We start from the raw sequence: 26,397 nt of genomic DNA on the forward strand, positions 1-26,397 counted from the left end.
ATTGTTGACTCTTAGCAGTAGTTGGCACAGATTTCTTCCTTTTCACACAGAAGAGGAATTTTTTTGGTGTAAGGATAACACCCCCACCTGAAAGTGGCAGGTTTCTTTCTAATCAGGATTATTCAGTCAGGAACATTCATTTGGGGACTTAATCAAGGGCCAAAATTTTGTCACAAGATACACCTAGGTATTTTCTAGGTATGAAAAATCACAGGAATTGTTTACCAGTTTCAAGCACATGTATCCCTAACTAAGTAAACAAGACCGTTCAGACCTATTGAAAATTACTGGTTCAGAAAAGAGTACTTTTGAACCCAGATTCAGCACTCTCATTTACCACCCTGTTCCACAAGCAGATGTGCTTGTTCAGAGGAGCTGGCAGTACTTCCTGGCACTGAGAGGGCAATGAACAGCAGGAGGCAGAAAGGATGGTAACTTGTTAATCCATTACTGTGGTCCAAGCCCTTCAAACATGGCACATGTTTCCCTCTGCTGACTCTGCTACAGGGTAGTAATCTCTGGCAGGATCAGGATGGGCAGCTGGGAGGAGTAACACCGTAATGTGCCAAAGCAAAGATTCACCAGGGTTTGTCTTTTAGATGTCTAGGAAACATGCTTAGATGCCTTCTTTAATGAAAGCTAATGTTATTTGTAAGAGATGCTGTCCTGTGCGAATTTCATCAATGTCATGTTTTCTGCTTTAAGCCTGTTCAAAGTGTTTAATCTGTCAAAGTTAAATCAAAATTGAGCCGTTGGAATCCTGTGGGCAGTGAAATTGTACATTTGTATGACTCTCCTGAATTTGGCTTTTGAGCCCTGACTCCCGTGTGGTAGGAAAAGAGGGCTGGGTCATACTTAATGCACAACTTAAGCTGTGATTCAGGTAGTCAACCAGGTTATTTACATCTTCTTCTATGTCCAATAAGACTTTAAAATGCTAGAATGCACCATAATACTTATCACTTTATTCCCAGACCTCCAGAAACTCCTGGTTTTCCTGTATGTAGGATAAAATTTAATATAAGAAATGCATCATTTAAACAAGTTCATTTTTGTTTCTTAGGCTTAAAGAAATGGCTTTTTTCTTTTGAATCTTTGTAGGAGTTGGATCATTCAGAACAGGGCGGAGTGCCTCAGCTAGATCCTCTACTACCCCCAAGGTGAGTGTAATTCTTCGGTGACTCAAAAGTGATGTTTCTGAGTTAGTCTGCCTGGTTAGTCTCAGTGTAGACGCTACCAACTCTAGTTCTAACGCAATAGGCTTGGGTAGGTAGTATGCTCATAATAAATAGGTGGGACCAAGTTGCTAGTTGATTAATACTTGTTTGTACGCTATTGGTATGAGCAGGGAGATTATAGGAGGACAGCTGTTTGGCTCTTCAGCTAATGTACAGTGGCTGCTGACAGTCATTCCTTTCTGCATCTTTAACCTTTTCACCCACAGCACTTGCATTTGTGGCTGGGTTTGAGTGGTAAAGGAACGGAGGTGGCAGTTGCTGCCACCCTGAAAAGGGCAGATGCTGGGCCAGCGCCTTCTCAGAAGTACTGGCTAGTTTATACAGTTCACTTCAGACCTAAAAAGCCTGTGAAGATGTAGAATCAGTGATAACCTTAGAGTTTTTATTCTTCTGAACCAACAAGAAAGAAGGTCTGTGGAGGCAAAAGTAGCTGGACCAGCCTTAAATTCAGGTCCACTGAATGCCAGAGACAAACTGGAGGAAGATAAGGCCTTGGCTAGGCCACTGTGGCTATCTCAGCATCTGCACTCTAAATCTGTGGGTTTAAACACAAGAGTTTCCTCTGTTGTGTCAGACCAAGAGAATCTTTCAGTTATTAAACTTGGACTACCAATTATAATAAGAATTCATTGACAGGAAAGGATGTGGTTGTACCCACAAGGAAACACCTCATTATTGTCCCTTATGGGCTTGTTGCTTTCCCCTGTTCTGTTTAACACAACAGCATTCCTGATTCTCCTGGAACTGTAGTAAACGTTTCTGGTCTCTGGAACTGCAGTAAACGTTTTGTCTTTTTTCTGCTCAAATGGATTTTTAATTTTTATTTTTATTTTTTTTAAAGTAAGCAATAATAGTTCTTTGAATTGCTTGTTAGAGTTTTCTTGTTTAGTTGAGTTGCCTTACAAATGTATGGGTTGGTTTGTTTCCAGACAAACACAGTCTAACTTGGAGTTTTCCCTTTTGTCAGTATTAAAAAAGCTTACTTTACGATGAGGCCAGGAAAGGGGAGACGAAAGAGAGGTGGAAGTTGAACAGAAGTGGATTATTTTTTTGAAATAGAAAAAACTAATCCAATCTCAAATAGTAATGGAGAACTAGTATCAGGAGCATTAGTAGAACACTAGTCTCTTCTCAAGTGGTGGATGACACTCAAAATATGTCAGAAGGAGACTCCAAAGATCCAATAATGCACATTTGTGGTGCTTGATAATTTTTAAAGACCCTTGAGGAATTCATGCAAGCAAATAATTGTGCTGAATTACCCTACATGAGAGAGAACTGTAGCAGAAACTTGCAGTAAATGGCCAAAAATTTCCCAATAATAATCAAACAATTTTGTATTTTTGGAATAGTGTTAGTGCCAGGGTTCTTAATAACAGGAAGCCAAAGTTATATGTACATAATGCTTGTTTATAACGGAGGTGATTTTTTTATTAGCAAATTATTGATTTGGCCGCACTTTTTGACTCTAAAAATCGTGGCTTGTGTGTACTCTATAGCATTTTAATCAATGCTTAGTTAGGGGGATTTTTTAGATTAATTACCACTGACACCTACTAGTTTCTGATTTTGGTTTCTAAACTACTGGCACACTAATGAGTGTGGTACCTCCAGCATTGCCAGAAAACTCAAGTGTTTTCACCAATGTTTTCTTTCAGCAGTAGACATCAGTTGCATAAAAATGGTAATTCTGCTATTGATGCCATAGTGCAAAGTGGTGTTATATGTCGTGAGTTTCAGCAGAGGCCCAGAAGTCACTTGAGGTAAGTGACATCCCACGGAATGAGCTGGTCTTATTCCTGCAGACCAGCTAGATCAGCAGAGCTTCTCAGGGCTTTCACTAAAGCTCTCCACTAGAACAACTCCATCCTGAGGCAGCTTCAGCCAAAGCTCTTTCTCAGGGTGGATTGCTAAAAGAAATCCAGCTTATGTAGTGGACTCTCAAGAAAGCTGGCAGGCTGTTGAGAAGTGAAAGAGGTGAGCAGACTTAGAAGTATGTAGTCAAACAATCCAAGGACTTTATCATCTAGTCCCAGTATCTGAAGAGTTCATGTATTCCCAGAGAGCTTCAGATACTACGAACTCTACAGTCCAGATCATCTCAAGTCACGTTTCCTTACTGCATACTCTATAGCTAGGGCTGTGGTGGAGGATGAGGTAGCAGGCTTATTAATATGCATATTTTCTTATGCTTTACCTGATTTTTAGGCCTGTGAATGGAAAAATTATACCTGCTCGACCTCCCCCACCAAAAAGTGTTCCTGGAAGGCCACCTCCACCAAAACTCTCTGCAACCAAGACCTCCTCACAGAAGAATGCTCTTTCACGATCTACGTCTAACATCGCTTCTGACAGAAAAACCAGCAAGTTCAGATTGGGACCCAAGAGAACAAAAAGTTCGGTCTTTAAAAATTCAGATCCAGCATTACCTCCTAGACCTAAACCGGGTCATCCTCTCTACAATAAATACATGGTGAGAGTTGAGATATTCTGAGACTGTTGATCATAAACCAGTGCTGCTTAAAATAGCTGTGAAAAAGGTAGTAAGGTAGGTTACTGTGGTGTGGCTTTCAAAGTGCATCTATCAGCATAAACTGCCTTAGAAAACACTTAGATAGTAATAAGTACTGTAAGGTAATACTGGAGAAAGGAATATATACATGCAAAGTATAGATAAGTGTGTATATTTTTGCGTATATGTATCATTAATGTATATATCTTTAATGCATAACTTTTGGGTTTAGGGGGGTTCTTTTTACAGTCACCAGTTCTGAATTCTATTACAGCACATGAAAAGATGCTAAATAATTGTGTTTGTGTGTTGGTTTTCCCTGTATATGTCAAAATGCTTAAGAAAATTGGGGGAACTTAACTTGAAAAGTAGTTGACCTTGCTTAATCAAGCCTGCAAAGAGTGAGCAATGTAATATCACTTACCTTTACATTTTCATCCTATTGATGCCATCCATTTTCGTTATAAAATAGTTTCTTTTTGTTATTGCATGTGTTGTTATGGAATATTAAATATAAGTGGATTGATATTACAGATTAAAAGGAGAGTCTTTCCCCAGATACTTGAAACTGATCAGTGATCAGAGCTGGTGGCTGCTTGAACCAGTGCTGTTGTCAAAAAAAACCACCCGCACAACCACAGCATGACCATCAACATTCAGCACAACGTGGAAGCTTTCTGTTGCCTTCTTTTTGGTCTTCACTCTTGCATTTAGATCATTGGTGGAGCAGAAGAGCAAGAAAGAGAGAGAAAGGAGTATCTAAGTTGATAGTAGGAACAGCTTTGAGATAAGGGAAGCATCATGCTTCCTCTCTTATGCAGCCACACCTGATTGCATAAGAAACATGTGACATTTTTGTAGATGAGATTCTATTCAGTAGCAGATCACTGGTAATTCCCTGCTCTCAAATGTTGCCATCAATGAAATTTTCCTCCAGGTTGTTTTTTCAGTCCCCTCCACAAATACATTTCTGTGCCACTGTGTTGCGGAACATCATTACTGTATGGTATGATATCAGTTAGATGACTGAGACACTTCTAAAGCAGATGACAACACCTGGGTTTCGTGAAGTGGCAGTTCATATCACCAGCAGTCTGTTTGAATGCCTTCCAAAGGAGCTTGTCCTCTTCCACTGGACTCCTAAATTAGTTACCTGTAGTAGGTGGTTTGAATAGTTCCATTGTCTGACCATTTTCATTTGCAGTGTGAATTTCGGGTGCTTAGAAGTGAAAAAGACTTTTTCCTTTGTTTCTATTCAAGTTACCTGTGCCTCATGGAGGTGCCAAGGAAGATTGTCTTCCCAGGAACCCTGGAGAACCGTCCTGTAAGGTAAGGCATTTTTTTCTGCTAATAAATATTTAATGAGCAAGACTCCTGTTGCGTTACAGCATCAAGTGCTTTAGGCTTTAAAGGTTACACTGAGAAATGTAATAGCATTTTATTAAATCCTTGTGTTTCTTTAATAAAAACAAAACAACCACCAAAACAAAACCCAATAATCATGATTTGCCTCATAGCACAGGGACATTCTGCTTATGGAGCAGAGCAACAGTAATTACTTGGAGTGCCAGAAGGCAGAGGAAACTGGTAGGATTCCTCTGTCTCATAGGAAGATAATCACTCCCTTGGCTGAGTATCTGAAAAGTGGTCAAAAGATAAGTGAGTAGCTTTATGAAGTGCTGTACATGATACATCAGTGAATTGGCTTTGACATATGGACTTCAAAGTATTTTCCTCTTTCTGCTTCTACAGAACTTAACATGTTTTAGGGCATGACTGGATTAATATTAAATAGTATAAATTACAGCTCTGAGCAGCCTTTTTGATTATTACCAGAAACCTACATGGCTGAAATATATTTCTATGCAATCTGTTGGTTTCTGTTGTAATTCATATTATTCTGGCCTTATATTTGTCCATTTTGGGCTTTTTTGGCTGGGTTTTTTGTACGTGATGAATTACTTTGAATGTAATTCATGCACAGTGGTTGTCATCAGTACAGTCTAAAAATTCCTAGTGGGTGGGACAGAGAAGAAGGCTCAGCATTTTAAATATAATTTCCCTTCATAAAGATCCCACAACAAAATTGTCATTTCCCCTCAGAGTTATCCTTTTGTAAGCAAAGGCCTTGTGGCTTGCTCGCCCCTCTGAAATATTGAGGGGCAGATATGCTGCCCCTTGCTGAGTGTGCTGCAGAGAGTTGGGCTGAGGTGTTCCCTCGGAGCAAGTAACAGTAACTGGCAGCACGCAGTACTGAGCGGCAATGCAAAATTTGACCACAACCCTTGCAATGAGAGTTGATATCAACGCTCCAGGTTTCTGACCCACAGATAGCTGAGGCTTTGTCTATTCTGGGAAAAGTTGCATGCCTTTCCGTCAGTTTACTGGCTCGAAAGTAGATTTTGATGAAACGTATTCAGGTTTACGCTAGCAAAAAGCATACAGAATTCAGACCCGTAGCTCTGTGACCAATACTAACCATTGCCTCCAAAGGCGATTCTCTGATACCAGAAAAACATTGTGTCTAAAGCAAAAAAATTACTTTCAGAGCATGTAACAGAGAATCTTGGTTAGTATCTTCCATGATTTAAAAACTACTTGTATTTATATGTGTTGTCAGGATTCAAACCACCCGTCAAAAGTTTCTGACACGAGTGCACCTCATGCCGTAGTCCTGCATGATTTTCCTGCAGGTAAGCAAATGTGAATATTCTGGAAGCTTCTTTTACTCCAAGATTTTCAAATTGGAATTTTATTAGGAATTAGAGCTTAAAAATGGTGAGGAAGCTCAGCCTGCGAAGTCTGCATGTAGAGTTGTTCAAATCCATGGGTTTAGCTATAGTTGGGCCAGTCTTTTAGTTAAAGCAAAGTGGTTTATCAAGTGTAATTAAGACTTTTTGGAAACCCATTCTGGTTTTGTCTGTGGTATTTATATAAAGAAGGTTTTACTTAAAGAAAATCAGTGAGTGTGACAACTACTGTTAACTGAAATGATGCTGTCTTTACAGAGCATCCTGATGACCTGGAACTCCATTCTGGAAACACTGTTTGTCTTTTGGAGAAAATCGACACTGAGTGGTACAGAGGAAAATGTGGGAATCGCACAGGGATATTTCCTGCCAGCTTTGTTAAAGTAGTTGTATGTAGGCTTTGTATTCATTGCTACGTAAGATCCTGCTGCATTTGTTTTCTGGTTCTATTTTACTATAGCTCCTGTGTGTTTAACTACATTCTGTATTTAGATAATCTCTTTTCCCTCTGTCAGTAGAGAAGACAGAAGACATTGTTTGTATGGTATTAGAAAGATGCTTGATTTGGCAGGACCAACTTGTGTTATGTGGATTGTCTTGCTATAATTTGAAGCCAAGTCAGAAATCATGGCCCTTACCAGATTCTCTTTGTTAACCTGGGTGGTTTCTCAGGGTCTACAGAGCAGATTAGTTTTTCACAGCTGCACGTAGGAATCAACACTCAGTAAGATGGTTGCTTTTTGTGCCTCACCCCAATCCCCCAGTTTCATTTTCTTGTCCCTTGAACTGCGCTGGAATCACCACTTTTATAGCCATATAGTGAACTAGGTCAGGGCAACAGTTGGGCCCAATGAAACATGGTATTTTTCTTCCTAGAATATTTTTTTTTTCCAGCTGGATCAATTTGCCTAAGTGGCTGACTAAGTGGCTGCACAAGTGGCGGTGCTGGCACAGTGAAAGGAGATTGTGTCGTTGCAAATGAGCAGCTTAAAGCAATCCTGTTACTGAATGTGACAGTAAATGGCAGGCAAGAGACAGGTGCTGGTTTGGAGCCCAATAGCAAATAATTTAGTGCCTCATCTTTAAAAGAGATACAGTATGGTTCACTGCATCAAAAGCTGGGTCAAATCTATTGTAAGCCTGAGTCTGAGATTAAAGTCCATTCTGTGACAGTGGAAAAGGCCTTTGGGCTATCCACACCAGCCATATGGACATGGAGGAATGCTAAACTGACACCAGGATGCAGTGAAGGTGTATGGCTGGGAATTCACATGGGCATCCATTTCTCATGGAGAAGAGGAGGGGTAGTGGGAACAAGTTACTCCTGGGGGATTCCAACTTGACACAAGAGGAAAATTTTTCACAATGAGAACAGTCAGCCATTGAAATACTCTCCCTGGGGAGGTGGTGGATTCCCCAACACTGGGCACTTTGTAAGATTTGTCTGGACAGGGTGCTGGGACATCTTGTCTAGGTCATGTTTTGCCAAGATGATCCTTGAGGTCCCTTCCAATGTGGTATTCTATGACTCATTAAAGACAGTAAGTGTCTGTAGCAAGCCAGGACAGCTGGCAGAGGTGAGCACTGCTGCTACATGGACAATACCAAGTATTTGGTAACCAACAGAGTGCAGGGTGTCTGTTTTGTTTGTAATGGTGTTTAAGATTTTAAGAGAAATACTGAAGAATAAAAGCTAAACTTGGCATTAGTAATAATGGATTCGCTTTTACGAGAAAGATTTGTTAGCTAAATTGAATAGCTGCTTCTACACAGACCAACAATTCAGTTTGAAAGCTTTTGTTACTATTGATGGGTAATAGAGAAAAGATTTTATGTTAAAACAGTGAAAAGGGTGTTTGGAGTTGAATTCAGCATCAATACAGATACAACTTCATAAAAGCTAGGGAAGATGTGTTTCAAATTTCTATTTTAGTTGTGGTTACCCTTTGAGTACAAAAATCTTTTGTTTCAAAAGTAAAAAAAAAAGGAGGGTGAAAAAAGAGCACAGTACAGGAGGCTGATTTACTGAGTGACTTCTCCTGTTCATTTGTGTCAGATTTGATCATGATACAAGGTCTCTATACCATACACTATAGCGTGCTGTACAGTATTGAGCTGGGTAGTAGCTTAGCAATAATACATGGTTGTTACTTAGAACCTTCAGAGCACCACAGATACCAGCTCCTCTAGCAAGAGCATGGCAAAGATTATTTGTCCTAAAAGGCAGCATCGTCTCCAGTCGTTCACATAAGCTAATGATACATTCTTGTTGATTTTATGGGAACTGGTTAATGTGATAGCAAACTGTAACCCAAAGCTCCTCACCAGGGTCTCTAGGCTTGTAGTCTTCTACATCTCACAGATCATGTCATGAAAGATCATGTCGTAAATACGATACCAAAACCACAGTTGAAGTCCTCTTATGATAAAGGCATTGCATGCTGTCTGTTCTATCTGTGTATTGATTTTCTAAATTGTATTTCTCCAATTTAAGTGAGATTTGCGAGATGTACTTGTGTTTGGAGGACAGCTGGCTACCAAAGCCCAAAAAGGATAAGTGTAAACAATCATTTTGTCTATTGTAATATACTGTGCTAGTAAATAATAGAGCCATTATCAATTGAAAGTTGGGAGTTAAATGCAACAACATGTAGTTGCGTCCAGTCCCATATTCTGTCAGTCATGCCCCAAGTAGAAACAGCAAATCAGCTTCACAACAGAAAACATTAAATAGAGCTCCTTGTTTGCATGACATTGAAAAATGAGAAATCAGGCATTAATATAATGAAATCTACATTAATATAATCAAATATCATAGCATGCCAGTGACTATAGAGTGTCACGTGGAGGTCATAACTGGAGCTGATGCTTAGCTGAAAAATAGATTATTTTAACTGGTTCCAAGTTTATTGTACTTATGTTGCCATGAGCTTGAAATGGAAGAATTTACTTATTTTGCTGTCTTCTTAGATTGATGTTCCAGAAGGCGGCAACAGGAGAAAAATACCCTGTTCATCACAATGTGTTAAGTGAGTCAGATCAATATTATTTTCTTTGTCATGTTGATTTATTAAGAAGTAAAAAGAAAGATAACTTTGAAGCAAGTGTTATCTGCATTGAGGTTAATATGGTTAACAGTTTAAAAATTAAGCTCTCAAAACTGAAAGTTTTTGACGAAAACATCCGAAGACTCATATCAGGTAAAAAAAAAAATGCCTAAAAACTCACTTCATGGCTTGAAAAAATTGGTAGATCACTTTATCTTTGTAAGATAAATGTTACAATGTTTATAATATAGATATAGTCCACTCACTTTCCTTCCTCTTACGAGATGTGTTAGAAGAGCATTTCCCGTAATTTTTCATGCAAATTGGTTGCAGAGACTGTGATCCGATCTGATGAACTTGAGCAGCACTGCACTCTCCTCTCTTTGCTCCTAGCCTTGCTACTTTCTTCCAGTATCCTTATAAGACACAGCATAGTAGGGCTCCCACTCATTTGAAAGAACAAGATAAAATGGGGCAGAATATAGCTGTACTTTAAGTAGAGAAATCTATCTAACCTTAAAGTGTGTAACTATACAGGTGAATCTTAAAGTTCCCCAGATTAAATTATCAAATGTACTTCAAGCATTTTGATTTCCGACTTGCAAACACTTGTACTAAGATTTGTGGGCAAGAAACAACTTTTGTGCTATTTTTACTCAATGATGATTTATTGGATTTTGCAATCATTCATTTCAGCAATTAAAACATTCAGGCAGAGGGAGGAACTATTAGTATCAATGGGATCATTCAGTTTCTTCTTCAGATTGAGCTTGGCTTGCCTTAAATTAAACTTTATTTTTAAAAGCTGCTTCTGCAACTAAGGAAGAAACAGGAAGAGCTAGCTCTGTCCTGAAGCTTTTGCAAAGCTAAGAGTGCGGGACAGAGGTGGGAATCAAGCTTCTGACAATGGTTGCATGCTATGATGCTGTAGAAAGAATTAAAGCTTCTTATCACTTTTTTCATTTCTGAGACATCAAAAATTTTCTTAGACTAATTTCTTATTATATTATTTCATTTTATTATTTATTAGTTTCTTAAATTTTTACATATATTTAAAAGAAAAAAAATATAGGGTTTTTTCCAGTATTTCAACAAACTATGTGAAATTTATCTGATGCATTGATGTTTCATTGATGAATAAGTTATTTCCCCGTGCCTGGGGTGGATTTTACAGAATAAAGTTTGTCAAAGTAGATAAAAACTAGCTTTCCCCTAGGAAACCTCCATGTATTTGGGATTTGGGACACATACACAACACCCATGCCCCACCCATGCTTGACTGCATCAAGCTCTTAACATAAGTGTATCAGGACACTTACTTGGAGGCAAAACTATAAAATGGGTCAGGTAGCCCATAAACAAAGTGACTTGGGTTTTGTTGTTTGGAAGGGAAATAGGGTCTTATGCAAAATACTGTAACAGGGATTGTGATGCAGAAGTTGCATCCAGCTCCTTCATCCTCCTCAGAAAGCAGAGATGAGAACCAGGGCTAGACCCCAATTTTCCACCCGTTCTGTCTTCAGTGCATTCCGTCATCTAAATTATTATATCAATCCATATTTTGAACAATGCTGCCATATTTTTAAGTGGGCAATGATAATGAATAAGGCAAGTAAGTTTCTTCTCTTTTTTTGTGTGCAGAGGCCCAAGATGTGTAGCACGATTTGAATACATCGGAGATCAGCAAGATGAGCTGAGTTTTTCAGAAGGTGAAACTATTATCCTGAAAGAATATGTAAATGAAGAGTGGGCCAAAGGAGAGCTCAGAGGCATATCTGGAATCTTCCCCTTGAACTTTGTGGAAGTAATTGAAGATCTGCCTGGAACACGTATGACTATGTTTGCAAAAATCTTTAAGAACGTGGTTTTGTCCTGCATGTGTATAGGAGAAAAGTGCAAAAGGACAATGAGCGTGGGAAGGAGGTAGAAAGAGAGAGAAGACACATTAAAAAAATCAAAAGGAATAGCAGGACTTCTTAAGAAGCTATTCTTAATAATCACTTTGAATATCTAAAATCTCTATCATTAGTAACATTTTGAATAGTCATTGCTGCTATTCTAAGTTGTGCTTTACTTATGTAGGTACAGGAGCAGCACTAAAGAACAAGGCGGAGGTTTCTTCTTCCCTTCCTCAGGTAATAAAACTTCATAGATGAGGGCCAGAATTTACACAGCAGTTTCATAGCTTTACATAGACTTTCTGTTCTAATGTCAGATTAGCTGCACGACTTTATCCGTGAACGTAACACAATGCCCACAGCACACAATGCTGCACGGCCCCATCTTGAAGTCTGACAGTTGGCCTAAACTGATTGAATTCATAGCTTCTGGCAAATTAACATCAGTAAATTCTTATCCTTTGTGCTGAAGCAAATTCTTGTTAGCTCTATTTTAAGTATTGCTGCAGTGGTCTAATTTTGACTTGATTAATCCTGTCCCCTGCCACCAGTGATAAAAAGGAATGTGTCTGAGCCCAGATGACATTCTGTGGTAATTGCTGAAATGCCATTCTCATCTACATCTGCAGCAACACTATTGTAGGAGAGAAAGTCAGGACACCTGTGTTCTGTACAGCTGCTTTCACCAGCATCCATCAGCTTATGGGCACCATTAATGCTTCTAAAATTAATGCACTTCTTCTGTTCACTTGAATAGAACAACAGACGCTCAGTACAGTGGTGCGAAGCGCTTCATGATTTCACAGCAGAAACCAAAGATGATTTATCCTTTAAAAAGGGCGACTACATCCAAATACTGGAACAAGTAGATCCAGAGTGGTATAGAGGAAGACTGAATGAAAAAGAAGGGATTTTCCCAGCAGTTTTTGTTCAGATCTGCTCAGGTACAGTGCTCCTACTAGATTATTCCCGTTATTCCTTGGGTTGTGACAGTCATGCCAGAGTTCTGTGAGAACCCAACTATTCCATTGCATTAACAAGCCACACACCACCGCAGTCCTTAATATGCTAAAGCTAAACTAAGTGTTGAACCACCCTTTCTAATGGCAATGTAATGCTCTAGTCAGTAAGTTATCTGGGAGGTAATACAGATTATAGGATGGTTTAGTGTGGTTTAGGCACAGGAAAAACAGGACCCTTGAGCTGCCTTTAGTAGGAATTCAGGGTTACAAAAGGTGGGGGGGACGACTGGGGAACCACTGTTTTCCTCAGCTGAAATAAAACACTGCAGCATAGCCAAAGAGCTGGTAGAACTGTAAATAACTACAACTGCTGCATCTTGGCACAGATCTATTGTAATGCCCTTGGTGAAGCAAGGAACAAAGGCTGCTTGCTTTCCTGAAGCTTCTGTTTGGTCCCCAAATCACTGTAGTCAAAACCTTCACAGAGGACATAAAATATCACTGTTTTTTCCAAATCCTTTTGCAAGTAAAGCTATGAGTGAAAGTTGACAGGAAATAAATTCCACCTAACTGGCAAATAGCACACACTAAGTGCTGCTTCATCTCCAAGTACAAAGAGGAAAAGACAGCTTTTACTAGATATTACCATTGAAAAGTTAAGTAAGTGAACTTTTGTTTTAGTCCTCTTAGAAGCAGAACTATGAGAATACGTTAGTACTGTAAAATGAACTGGTGGCAGTAGAGATTTTTATTCCAGTAGGACAGTGAATTTGCCAAGTAGCAATAGTCATAACATTTGGACAGCCTGTAGCACAGTAGTGGGGAGAAAACAGGAGACCTACAGAAAACTTCTCTGGAAACAGATTTATTTCACTCCAACCCAAATAACTTGTCTTGTCCATGTTCTGCAGCCAGGGTAGAGCTGTCAAAGTCTGTAGGAGGGAAGAAAGGAAAAGCCAAAGCTCTTTATGATTTTCATGGAGAAAATGAAGATGAGCTTTCTTTCAAAGTAAGTACCTCTCTTAGACATTTTGCCAAAAAGTCTTATGCTGCTAAAGAATGCTAAAAAATAAGATTCATCCACTGTGAAAGTAGGTTTGGAACAAGAAAGAACAAAGCACATGTAATAGGAATAGATATTAACACATTTGATAAATGGCCTCTCAACAAATTTTTGCCCTTACCACTTCTGTTTCATATTGGCAGTCTTCACTGAAGACATTGAAAAGAGGTCAGGAGGTGCAGAATTCCTCTGACTTCTCTGAACCAGTAAACAGGACAAGAAACAAGCAAACCTTATTTTGCAGTACTTTCAGTTCTTGATCAGTTGATATGGTCAAGGGAACATCTCTTTTTTTAAACTATAAAGACAGCAACAAGGAGGAGGATAATAGTGAGAGTGCCAGTGCTACAGCAGCAGTGGCTCTAAGAGACAGCTAGTACAGCAAAATCTAAGTTTGGCAGCACAGTACGTAGTTGCCACAGGAACAAGGCGAGAGATTAAATACTTGGTGGATGCCCAGATAGTATTAAGAAGCATGAACAAGAAACAGTGAGCATGCCCTTGTAGATTCAAAGTCATGACTTGGGTAAGTTTGTCCTGAAAAGCAAGTTTCTGAGAAACAGGAGACTGACTTACACAAGAAGCCCAAAATTTTGTTTATCAGCTGGAACACACTATTTTGTCTTCTAAAACTAGCAAAATAATTAGTTCCAGCACTAGCTGCTTATAATGCTGAAAGGACAGATGATTCTTTAAAGCAGAAAAGGGGAACAGAGGCACTGGCAGAAAGGCCAGGACCATGACAGTACTTCAGATGAAGCGTGTGGCATGGGATGATGAAAACAGGAGCAAAGATCAAACACCAGGGCTGCAGATCATTTTAAACAGCCACACTGAGATACTTAGATGACTGCTTTCCTTTTGGGGAAAGGAAACTTTCCTCTGGAAACTTTCCAAGTGCTGGGAAATACTGGGACTAAATTGAAAGAAGGAAAAACAGGGGAAAGGGAAAAAAAAAAGCTGAAGTGTTTTCAGAAAAGAAACCCTAATAACAGAGCAGGGAACCACACAAATAACAAGTGAGGCAGGGGACCTGTGAACCAACTCTCTTATGTATCTACCTGCCTGGAGAGCTTCAGCAACGCAAGAAGTTATCCAGCAATGCTGTTTTTTCCTTCCGGAAGGCAGTGATTTTTCAGTATAGACAAGTATTTACCCTAAGAGAAGCTTCAGCTGGTTTGGGCAAACAATCTCAGAGATACAACCAACAGAAGAGACTGGCCACATCCTACTTCTATTTGATTGGTATTAATTGCTTCTGAGTGACATCAGCTATGCATGTGTTAGCATTGCACGGTAAGCTACGCTGGCTCACATTACTCCTTCTCTTACAGGCAGGTGAGATAATAACAGAGCTGGAATCTGTGGACGAGGACTGGATGAGTGGAGAGATACAAGGAAAGTCTGGGATCTTTCCCAAGAACTTTGTTCAGATTTTAAAAGCACCATGAGCGTTGCTTCTCCTTGTACTCCCTGCGCATGGGAGAGAATGTTTTCTATCCTAAAGGCACAGCAAAGACATCAACGTGTTTTGACTATCGATGTTTTGCACTACTTTTTCTAGACAGTCATACGAGTATCTTGAAGTCAAATAAGAAAATTGGAGTCTTTTGTGACAGTGTATGTAGTCATGCTTCATGAATGCTCTGAGAGCAAATACAAGCAGGAATTTTAGTGGTTTCCAACTAGGGAAATACTGTGGTGCAACACCATTTTAACTTAAAATAGCATTCTAGTACATTTACTATCTGGTATTACATTTATCATGCACAAAGTCTGCATAAAGCTTCTTTGGGCTTCTTTCAAATCTTTTTAAAATTCAAATTTAAAAATTGGTTTTTAAGATCTAATTACAGAACTCAGTATGTAGATCAAGTTTGATATTCAGGTTTCATTACTGCTTGACTTCCACATTAGCAGTAGAATCCACTTGTTTCATGGCTTAAAGGATAAGGAAGATAACTGATACGTCATAGCAGAAAAATATCAAATTTGATTTGGGTAAGAGGGGAGACTCAAAGCAAATCCTTGTGTAACATTCTTCTGTTATTATCCCAAGATGCTTATAAGGAAGATCACAAAAGTAAAACTTGTAAGTATTTTGCTTCTCAATGAATAATATTCAAATTGGTATGAATCATCTTAGACCTCCTTCCCCCAAAATCCGTTCCAGAAACAGGTTTAGATTTTCCTGCTGCCCACTGTTCTTCAAGCACCATCGTGCCCTTCTTTCCCAGCTGCAGCTAGTTGTAACAGACGGCCTTTACTGAGCTTTCCTAAATCCCCTCCATGCAGTAGCTGCACTATTCCAACTATTTGCCCCTCCACCCCCTTCGTGTAAAGTGGAAAGCCAGTTTTCACTCAGCCTGCATTTCATTTGCCACTCAAGCACTGGAACATACTTCAGTAACACCATTCCTGTCCTTAACATGAAGAATATATTATACAGCCTTGGTTTTAGCTTTCAGCAGACATGGGATTAGTTTCCAGTTTGTTACCACATACCAACTATACTGAGCGTCATTATAAATGGTCTGTTGAGGCCTTAAGGAAAACATGCCTGGCAAGAGGTTACTTCAAGCAAAGTCACTTAGTGAAAAGCAGCAGTGTGACTTGAACAACAAACTAAGGGAGACATGACTGATGTACCTTCATGTTATTACCAGAAGTTCCTATAAATTCCTTTTTTGTAACACCTGGCTTCTGACAAAATAGTGGAACACATTTTGATTAACTGCTAACTTCATCAGACTGGAATAGAAAAAACTTCCCTGCAAAGGCTCTTGCATTGCTGACTGTATTCCATCACTTTCGTACTATGTAGCAAAAAGGAATTGGTAGGCTGTGAGCATGAGTCCTTACTCCAGAAGAGATGCAGGTCACTAGGTGTCAGGATACTCTTACAGGATTTTCTTGTGGGTCTGGAAGTTCAGGTTGCAAAAGGGCCAAGAGTTGAGTGGTGGATGGAGACTGGAAACTAGAGGCATCATGACTGATCTTGAGATGGTTTTGACTTAGTCATGTGCCTGACTACAGCTTTACCAATATGAGGTGTAATATCATGACAAGTAACTGCTGCTGCTGAAGATCAGGGTGCATCTAACTTAGTGTCTAAGCAAACTGGTGAGGACAGCCCTCCCCTCTCCGTGCACTGTGCTTTGGTTACCATCACAGCAGGCACAGCTAAAACTGAACCCAAGGACTCCCCTGCAGCAGGGAACAGGCATCCAGTGTCAGCAGCAGACTGGAGCTCACCTGAAGCAAGCCCAAGGAACATGCAGCACAGGCATGAGGTCCTCAGTGCTGTTTTACTCTGCAGAATCACAGTTATGCCACAGTACCTGCAAATACAGACACAGACCTTAGTACTCCTTTTTTTATTTCTCTAGAAGCTTCATGAATGTGAAATGTTGTGTATTTAAACTGCAGCAATACCAGTCGCACAACTGGGGGAGGCGGATCACACCATTTTAATTAAGCAGAAACTGGATTTCTGCTTTCATTAACGGGATTAACATAAAAACAATTATAAATCATCTGCTATTCTAGAAAGATGGGAATATGACAATTTATATACCTGTTATTCAGTTTTAACATCCCCAGCAAGCCTATCCAGAACTCCTGTGGAATCAAACTTCAGTGTAGGTCCACCAAGGACAACCCTTCCCCACTCCCCAAGTTTTCCTGCCAGGAGATTCAAAGGTTCTTGTTGTTTAATCCAATAAAACAGCCATCTCCTCCTAGAGCAATCCAAGGAAACAGAAAGCTGCCTAGCTTTCCTGGCTCCTGCAAGCCCACTGAAGGGTTTTCAACCACAAGCGTTGGGTAGGTCACCCTACTGAGGACAGGCTTATTCCACATGACCTAGGCCAACGCAATCCCTGACCCTCTAGTGATCTCCGTGTGGGGAGAACAGTAAAACCAAGCAAAGCCCACCCCGACACGATACCCAGGTCCTCCCAACACCCACCACATCCCTGGGGTGGTGGATGAGGCTGAAGTGTATGATGTTTACTTACTGTTTGTCTGGCAGTTTTCTAAGATTTTGATACAAGTCTCAAAAGTAGAACTGACTTTTTGTATTTTTTTTTTTCCCAATTTCCTCTTCCCCCTTTTTATAACTGTGTATTGACCGGTTGTTTTTGTAATTTCCACTGAATGTGTAAAGTCAGTGCCTGACCAAGGCCACTGCTTTATTTGAACCATCTCCTCCCTGTCACGCAGGGCAGGAAGAGCAGCAAAGCCTTCTCTTCAGAGCGAGGAGTGCCATCTAAAGGCTGCTTGCATTACTGCAAGCAGCTACTACAGCCTAGTTCTTTAGACTGAAACAAGTTCGATGCTCGGCTTTTACAGGGAGGGATTTTCTTAATACTTGATGCCTAATGTCACCATGAAGCTGCATGCCGATCGTAATGTAAAATTCCTAAGGTGTACAGTACAGAATCTGCAAAAAAGAAGGGAGAATGAGGTGGAGCACAAATCCTATCTGCAATATAGTAGCAAATTTCAGCTGTAGCCTTGAAGTTCTGCTAGACCCCACATACATTAGTATGATAGTAAGAGCCTCATTTATCAAAAACATTTTCTGTTTGATCCACCCTCTGGAGATACCATCAGGAAGACATCTGTGTTCTGTGTACAATTAAGTGTCTTAAATAAATCTTTGGTAAGTCCAGTAAGTTTGTTATAGTACCTCTGTAAATTAAGAATGTATTTAACCAATAAAATTTTTATAATTAAGTCACACTGGCATTGCAGTTGATGAGCACTGAGCTCCCCACGAGCTTTATGGATCTCATTCTTCTTAAATGAACAAGCAACAGCAACAAAAACCCCAAACCAACCAACCAATCCAACCAACCTACCCCCAAACAAACAATATAGTAGTATCACATCGCTTTGCAAGTGGCCCAAACCCCTCAGAGAATCCTTATGGCTCTAACAGAGTTTATTCCAGCCCTCAGGTATGTTTCACACTTACCACCTGCAGCAGAATCTATGATACTTGCTACCTGCAGCAGCCAGCTGTCATTGCAGGTATCACACAAGACAGTGAAGCATTACTCACCGTGGCAAGATCATTTGAGACGAATGCACAGGCTGACCCTGGGCTGATTAGCAATTCTACGCATCCTTTCAGCGCATTCTGCTGATTGCTGCTATTCATACACCACATTTTTTCAGCTGGTATTTGTACAAAGAATACAGAGGATGCACAAAATTTTCCTTCCTGCTTCCTCCTCCCACATCTGAAATCAGTGTAAATGTATGAAACACATACATTTACCCACAGTGTCCACATGGTAATGCCAGCAGTCTACTGTCCCAAAATATAGATTAAAACCCAACATGGATAAAGCAAAGTCTTGTTCTTTCCCCAGACCGCCCTGGACTAGCCTTTTTGCAATGTGCACTTCTTAGACGTACAGCTGAAGGAAAAAGTAGCAGAATAAAAGACACAAGTACTCAGATTCTAACTCTTCTAGTCCGGAGGGTACAGGTCAGTTGCAGTCCCTTAGGATTTGTTTGGTGGAACTACTGCCAAGCAGAGACAACACAGCCAACACATGACCATTACGACAAAGCTGACAGATATTACTCTGATGCTGGGCTTGAATTTATGTACATAGATACATGTGTACACACCTGAACTGAAACTTACTGCAGCAGGTTCAAAGATCATCAGTCCCACCACACTTGTGCTAAAACACAGTTTGCTTTTCCAGCTCCAGTGAGAAGTGCTCATTTTTGTTAGGAAGCAAAGAGGCATTTGTTGCAATATATGGCTTCAAAAATATGACTGTGTGGGACTCTTGGAGGAGAAGGACATCTGCCTCAACACTAGAGATGGAAAGAGCAAAGCAGATAAAAAGCAGCACCATTCCTTTTGCCTGCTTCAGCATTATGACAGTTCTGTAGACTCACTACACAAACTGAAAAGCAGAATGAGCAGGCTACATTTACAGTGTGGCAAAGATGGTTACCTGAGTAGTAAGTCATGGGCTATTCTAGTATCATCTCCCATATTAAAACAGCAACTTGGAATCACAACATGACAGCGCATCTCTGCAGTCCCCCAAGTAAATTAGGAAACATTTTTTTGCCTTTGATTTGCTCCACACCAGAATTACCAACCAGAAGACAGAAGTCCCCAACATGGAAAAGTACAGCCCTCACACTTACTTTTGTACATACTATATAAAAGTATACCCCTCTACTTTCCCCCTAGTATCTTTGTTGCAACAGTAACATTCCATTACTTTCCTCCATTTCTTGTCCAAAGCTATTTGAGAGCTGACTGCAAGAGCCACCACTACCTCAGAGACCTTCCCTAATAGTTCAAAACCTGTTCATTCTCTGGTTTTAAATCACAAACTTACTTCCCAACAATTTAACAGCACAGGTTTAGGTTTGCTGCCCAATTCTAACCAAAACATGTCCACAGTGCACAATACTTGGCTTAGCCAGAAACACACATTCTTTCAATTTTTAAGCCTGCATAAGCTTAACAAGCAGCAAAAATACCACCAGGTGATGCAAAAAGCACTCAGAATTACTCAGCAAATCACTTCAGTGTGCTTTATTTTCAGAACATTGACTGTTGCCTTCTTACAGCAGAATTCTTCCCCCTTAAGTTCCACAGAGTTTTCAACCATGATTACAGCTGTCCCCTCAGTTCTCACAGAGGTTGAACACACAACTCTGCTCTTAAGCATATCCTGCACCTGGGCACTGCTCAAAACTAACCCTGCTTCCATATCATAATTACAACTCAGGTTTATTTGACACCTTTTGACTTCCAGAGACACTTTAAGTAAGTCTATCCCATGAGATCGTATCAAATTGCAACCAAGCAGCTTAAACATACATAATTCTCAAGGAAGCAGTATGGATAAATCCCTAAGACTTCCCTATATTAACCCCCCCTGAAACAGCAAGTTTCCCTGCGTGGCGCCCCATTTCCCTGCACAATGCTCCTCTTTGACGCATCTTTCACCGCAACGGCCTCTGCACATGTCCACAAGATCTCTTTTGTGAGGACCAAAATTCCTGGGGAAACCCCAACATTCAGAACCCTTAGTATTGTACTTTCCACCTTTCAAAAAGGACAACCCGCTTTCTTCCACCCATCCCACACCACCAGTCATGAAAAGCAGTTCTCTGGAAGTTCAGGGTTTTTTTACTTCAATTAAGGCAATGGGTTTACCTGATGAAAATCCCATCCCCATCCCCAGTGGCAGCACTGTCTAGCAGCAATACAGGCAACCAAGCAATAGGTCTGTATGTAAGAACTTTTATTTTCCATCATTTTTTAGTTTCAGACAGACTCTTGCACGGGCGGCTCGTATCCATCAGCTCGCTCTACTTTAGTGCCTGCCTCGTCCCCGGAGGGTTTGCTAGCACCACCACCTTCTCCATGCAGCTCCATCAGCTTGCCCACTAGAAAGAAGTGTTAAGAACAGTGAGAGATGCACCTATCCAAGTAGTTTTAAATTACTGAATTGTTCATCAGATACAAATTAAACCACCAGAACATTCAATGTGGGCACGATCAAGGCCACTCCAGAAGGCTCATGCAAGGAGATGCTGCTGCAGTAACCGACAGTCAGACAAAAACAAGCAGGGAAGTGCTACACAAGGAAACTGCAAATTAAACTTCTTTAAAAGAAACAGGTAAAGTTAAGAACAGACTGCTGCATTATATGGGAATGTCAGAAAATGGGAAAATAGAATCATTCCATGTCATTTGGGACCGAAACATTTTGTCATCACTCATTCCCAAGCCAAAACTTTTAAGCATTCAGCAGCAGTTTCAGGCAAGAATTCAAAAGCCTCTGAAGCGCAGGATCCCCGCTTGGCTGTCAAGCCTGAAAGTCAAACGCTGCACTAGAAGGACACGCTTCTTCACTACTACAGCTACTGAAGCTTATGATGCTGCTTTAACATCTATCCAAGAGCAAATGCATTTTAAACTAACAGCTTCCCATCTCCTCCTCTAAGAGCACTAAGCGTCTGCAGGAATCAACTTACATTCGAACTTGGGCTTCTTCAGCATCTTAACCTTGCGGACATAGACATCGTGAAGAGGGTAAATGGACTGACAGGCCTTCTCTATGTCTTTGCCAATACTGTCTGGGATCCTGAGAAATCAGAGCACAGCAGCCCCAGAATGTTAAACATTGTTCCTGCTTCTTCAGCAGCACAGGCTTAGAATAATTCTTAAGAACACATAATATTCTACAGAAGCTTGTATTACCAATGCTACCTTCGCTCTGACTGTTCTTTAAGTACATTTAGATTCCAAGACATTTTCCTTGCAACGTTAGAAGGGATATAGTACAAGCGTGCTCATGTTGAGCAAATCTGCAACCAAACTTCTGGAAGCAAACACCACACTTTGGAAAATTTCCTTCTACCAGAAGAACCCAGAACATTCACAGCCTCGATCAGAATTACAATTTTGGTCTGTAGAAACATGAATTGAAAAATCTCTGGAGAGCCTGATTCTGCATTATGCAAACATGATGGCTGATGGAAGCCAAATACTCTACAGAGACCCAGAGTACTTGAACAGAACAGCGTGCTGGGTTTTCAACACGAGAGCCACCTTGCCTGATCTCTGCCAAACACTACGTGAAGCACTTGCATTCCCCAAGTACTCAGGGAAAACTGACCAACAAGCAACCATTTAAACTGTAGGGGACTAAAACCCAACAAAACAGAGGCAGAGCTTACAGCTTATTGACAACTTCTTTCAGGTCGTTGGTTTGGACCTCTCGGGTCATGATTTCCATCATTTTCTTGCGGATCTGCCGCACCTGCTGATGCTGGGCATACGAGGTCTTGCGGATTTGGTTATTGCGCTTCTTGGTGAAACCCACACAGAAGAGGCGCAGCAGGTAACCATCGGTCGTTTTGACATCTACATGGGCTTCAATCATTGTCTAAAAGAGAAACAGCCATTTAGCATCCAAATGATGGACAGGTTGCTCAACACCCCCCACCTGACATTCACTAACATCTGCGGCTGCCACTTCATGTGCAGCTGTACATGCATCAGTGGCTGCCTCCTTTCCCCGAGCACTGGCAGCAACACAGACCTCGCGCTTTACACACCTGCCACTTCTTGACCATGGAGCACATTTTATCCCTGGTGAGGTCCATTCCATGGAAGTTGGTCAGACAATTTTTGCCCTGAACGTCCTCAGTTACCAGCTTAAATTTACGGAAGGCAACCTCATCGTTCTGCAGATCAGCCAGGCTCACTTCAAATACACGACCCTTCAGCCCATCAGAGGCAATTTCTGTGTTATGAAACAAATAAAACCTTTCATTAACATTAGAAAAGCATTATTCAAATCAAATACTGAATTTCCATTTTATGGTTTCTAATAGCAGGTGATGCCACTAGCTTCACAGCTTTGAAGTCTATATGCATCTTGACCAAGAACAACTCAAATCATAGAACCAAATACTGTATTCTGTTAATTTTGTGAGCAATCTTTTTAGGGTAATTGTATCAGATGCTGAACACAAATACCAGTACACAGCAAATCCCAGGATACGTGATAGTTTTGAGCTGGGTTTTTTTAAGTGGAAGTGGTTACAAAGCATTTGGAAACTATGAACAATAACAAAAAGATAAACATGTGCTCAGCAGAGCTAAATCAGCAGCAACCATCTTGAGTACAGCTCTAACAACCAACCACTTTAACACTGGCCCACTCAAACTTGGTTTACAATGACCCTTTTTTACTTCACATGTATACAGTTGAAAATAATGCTCATCTTTGTAACTTTAAGTGAAACCTGAATAGTATAATGCAACTATTTGGCCATTCTACACAGCTGACCTTCCAAAAATACTGGTGCCTCTTATCCGGATCATGCTACATTTCTAACAGAGACTCCCCTTTCCTGAGGTGTGCCAGATCATACAGAAAGCCGCCATCATTCAGTGACACGTGTACCTGTGCTCCCATGAAGTTAGCAATTCCAGCTCTAGAGATCACTTTACCTGAAAGTTTCACACTGCAGTCTCTTCAAACATGGTCTTTACAGAATCATAGAATGGTTTGGGTTGGAAAGGACCTTAAGATCATCAAGTTCCAACCCCCTTGCCATGGGCAGGGACGGCTCACACTAGACCATGTCATCCAAGGCTTTGTCCAACCTGGCCTTGAACACTGCTGGGGATGGAGCATTTACCACTTCTCTGGGCAACCTGTTCCAGTGCCTCACCACCCTCACAGAACTTCTTCCTTATATCTAACCTAAACTTCTGCTGTTAAAGTTTAAACCCGTTACCCCTTGTCCTACCACTACAGTCCCTAAGGAAGAGCCCCTCCCCAGCATCCTTACAGACCCCCTTCAGGTACTGGAAGGCTGCTGTGAGGTCTCCACGCAGCCTTCTCTTCTCCAGGCTGAACAGCCCCAACTCTCTCAGCCTGTCTTCATACGGGAGGTGCTCCAGCCCCCTTATCATTCTCGATGCCCTCCTCTGGACTTGTTCCAACAGCTCCATGTCCTTTTTATGTTGAGGACACCAGAACTGCATACAGTACTCCGTAACAGTCTCCACACCTGCCTCTGTGGCAATCAGAATGACTCCTTAGTTCTTAACATCCCTCAAACTCGTGAGGCTACCCCAGCAGCAGTTCATTAGAAACTTCAAGCATGTCCTTCTGTATCCTAGCCACAGCCTGGAACTCTTGGACAAGCACAGAGCACACTGTATTAACTTCCCTGCAACTAAGCTCATTTACTTAAACAACCCTGTCGACTTCAGAAAAGTCATTCAAATCAAGCAATTAAGTTAGAGGCGCCTTTCATCTTATTTTTAAACTTCCAGTTTTATAACATCATGAGTAAAAACCATTTGTCAGCAGTTCTTCACTCGGGTCTCACTTGGAGCCAGCACACGGAACAAACACATCTCCCTTTATCACATAAAGCCCCACTACTCACTAGTTCCTTGAGTCCTGGTGACAAGCGTCTTCCCAATGTTTCGGATGTTAAACATTGCTGGTGCTTTGACATCATACCAGTCCTTTTTGGAGAAAGGATCAACCCTTAATTTAAATAAAACAGAAAAGATTTGGTTTACTGATTTTTCTCAGATGAAAGTGGGCTGAAGACGTTCCTCCCCATATGCCTTTTGAAATGGAAATGGCAACGCTTTGTGCTTTCAAGTTTAACATGCAAGTACGTGAACAGTGACAGCATTACACACTACAGGGAGGCAGGCATTCATTTCAATTTACTTTAGAAACACCGAAATCAACTGCAGAGACACCATGAAGCTGAGATGACAAACCACACAGCGCTACACTTCCAGCTACTGCTCAGAAACGATACAGGCAATGTGCTTTTTAACTTCCTCATGAACACCCCATTTCCTTCCTTGACTTCTGCAGCCAAAATGCATCACATACAACACAGCGTGTACCACCGCACTCCCCTGGAGCCCCTGTTCCACAGCGAGCAAACTACGCTACACCCGCCAGGCCTGGGTCCCCGGCTCGCAGCATCCCCGCCGGGGCTGGGGCCGGTGCCGGACGCGGGGCACAGCCCTGCCGCTGCCCGCCCTCCCGCCCGCCCGGAGCGCTCCCCGCATCGGGGCAGCGCGCACATGGCGGGGCTACGGGAGACCGAGCTCGGCCGGGACCCGCGCTCCCAAAGCGGCCCCAGCCCTCCCCCTCTCCCGCCGCCATGCAGCGAGGTCCGCGCCCGGCCGCCGCCATGACAGCAGCGGCCCGCTCCTGCCATCCGCCCCGCATCTGCGGCATCCCGCCGCCGCGGCGCCCCGCCCGGCGCCCCCGGGCCCCGCGCGGTCCCGTCCCATCCCGTCCCGCCTCGGCCGCCCTTACACTTTCTTCTTGGCGCCTTTCTTGCCGCCCTTGGTGAGGCGCTTGTTCTTGCCCACCGCCATAGTGCCGCCCTGGACGCGAAAAGACCGGAACCAGCCGATCGCGCGAGATTGTACGAGAGCGGGGCTGCGCGCTCGCGAGAACGGGACCGCGTCTCGCCGGGACATACCACAGCGGGGCAGAACCAACGGCGCGGGGGGTAGGGGGGGCAGAGGAGGGAAGAGGGAGCGTGGGGCGGGGGCGCGGGCGCCGGCGGCGGCGCCGTGCCCGTGGGGCACCCAAGCTTGTTCCTCCGCCCTGGGAGACCCGCAGAGCCATAGAGGTGTCACCGCAGGGCAGGGCACTCTCCGCCTTCATCATGGCTCGTCTTAGAGCTTTCCCAGCTCTTCTGGGGGAGGTGGTGCCTCTCCCTCAGGAGGAGACGGGATGTCTTCGCAGCTCCGTTAGGTTCTCCCTGGTGGTCGAGGGAAGGAGGCTCTTTGCTAGTCTCTGCCTCGGTGGAGCAGCCAGGACCATGTGAGCTAACGGTGGGGCACTTCGCAGGGGCACAGACTTGCGTGCACGGGGGTGCAGGGGAAGGGACGCAGCTCCTGAAGCAGTGCAGGGCAGCCACGGACATACCGCATCGTCCCAGAGGGGCAGGAGCGTCTGACATCCTGCCTCTCCAGGGAACCGAGTGTCTCGTCCTGCGCCCGAGGGGACCAAGGTGTCCTGCCCCTCTGTGGGACACGTGGCCAAGGCCAAATGCATGGTCCAAGGCAGCATGGGCAGGGGGCATCCCAGGGGACTTGTGCAGCCAGTTACTGGTTCGTTAATGACTGCCTAATGACCTTGGGGGAGGGCACAAAGCGGAGTGGGGCCTCGCCTGGCCCCCCGCACACATCCACTGGACCTTGCTCTTTGCACTGCCCCTCCTCCTGGACCCTTGCCCATTGGGCCCAGTATAAAAGAGATGCAGAAGAGTGGGAGGGATCCCGGAGACCCTGAGGCCATAAGGGAAACTGAGGCACGCACACACAGGTGCGGGTGAGGGGTGTGTAGGGGACTAGAGTGTCTG

The 26,397-nt window shown here is 42.4% G+C and overlaps 2 protein-coding genes and 1 non-coding gene across 6 annotated transcripts in view; 1 reads left to right on the forward strand and 2 right to left on the reverse strand.

Moving 5' to 3' along the window:
- SH3D19 (SH3 domain containing 19) overlaps positions 1-18,214 on the forward strand; it is an 85,631-nt gene extending 67,417 nt beyond the window's left edge. For 3 of the 4 annotated variants that reach the window (XM_030492245.1, XM_030492242.1, XM_030492246.1), the window contains 11 exons: positions 1,102-1,160; positions 3,447-3,711; positions 5,011-5,079; positions 6,371-6,443; positions 6,759-6,916; positions 9,471-9,529; positions 11,189-11,376; positions 11,630-11,682; positions 12,203-12,389; positions 13,319-13,416; positions 14,805-18,214. In XM_030492245.1, coding sequence (XP_030348105.1) covers positions 1,102-1,160; positions 3,447-3,711; positions 5,011-5,079; positions 6,371-6,443; positions 6,759-6,916; positions 9,471-9,529; positions 11,189-11,376; positions 11,630-11,682; positions 12,203-12,389; positions 13,319-13,416; positions 14,805-14,921 — 1,326 coding nt within the window. In that variant the 3' untranslated portion in view covers positions 14,922-18,214. The remainder of the gene's footprint in view (positions 1-1,101; positions 1,161-3,446; positions 3,712-5,010; positions 5,080-6,370; positions 6,444-6,758; positions 6,917-9,470; positions 9,530-11,188; positions 11,377-11,629; positions 11,683-12,202; positions 12,390-13,318; positions 13,417-14,804) is intronic. The other variant, XM_030492244.1, reaches the window with a different exon arrangement.
- A 2,533-nt stretch (positions 18,215-20,747) lies between these two features.
- RPS3A (ribosomal protein S3A) lies at positions 20,748-25,956 on the reverse strand. The gene is made up of 6 exons (XM_030492247.1): positions 25,341-25,956; positions 24,439-24,542; positions 22,588-22,775; positions 22,207-22,415; positions 21,502-21,611; positions 20,748-20,910 (listed from the first exon to the last, which is right to left on the reverse strand). The coding sequence occupies exons 1-6, from the start codon at positions 25,505-25,507 to the stop codon at positions 20,789-20,791; spliced, it is 900 nt and encodes a 299-aa protein (XP_030348107.1). The 5' UTR covers positions 25,508-25,956; the 3' UTR covers positions 20,748-20,788.
- Positions 21,179-21,248, reverse strand: LOC115611076. Its single transcript, XR_003992450.1, has one exon. It is a non-coding gene; the product is annotated as a small nucleolar RNA SNORD73 (small nucleolar RNA).
- Positions 25,957-26,397: the final 441 nt, after the last annotated feature.

The sequence above is a fragment of the Strigops habroptila genome, chromosome 7 (genome assembly GCF_004027225.2).
Source record: "Strigops habroptila isolate Jane chromosome 7, bStrHab1.2.pri, whole genome shotgun sequence".
Lineage (NCBI taxonomy): Eukaryota > Metazoa > Chordata > Aves > Psittaciformes > Psittacidae > Strigops > Strigops habroptila.

Coding starts and splice junctions, on each gene's coding strand:
- RPS3A (XM_030492247.1), bottom strand. CDS start 25,507: ATGTCCCGGCGAGACGCGGTCCCGTTCTCGCGAGCGCGCAGCCCCGCT. Junction 24,543..25,340: donor AAAGGCGCCAAGAAGAAAGT/GTAAGGGCGGCC, acceptor ATTTAAATTAAG/GGTTGATCCTTTCTCCAAAA. Junction 20,911..21,501: donor GAAGAAGCCCAAGTTCGAAT/GTAAGTTGATTC, acceptor ACTTCTTTCTAG/TGGGCAAGCTGATGGAGCTG.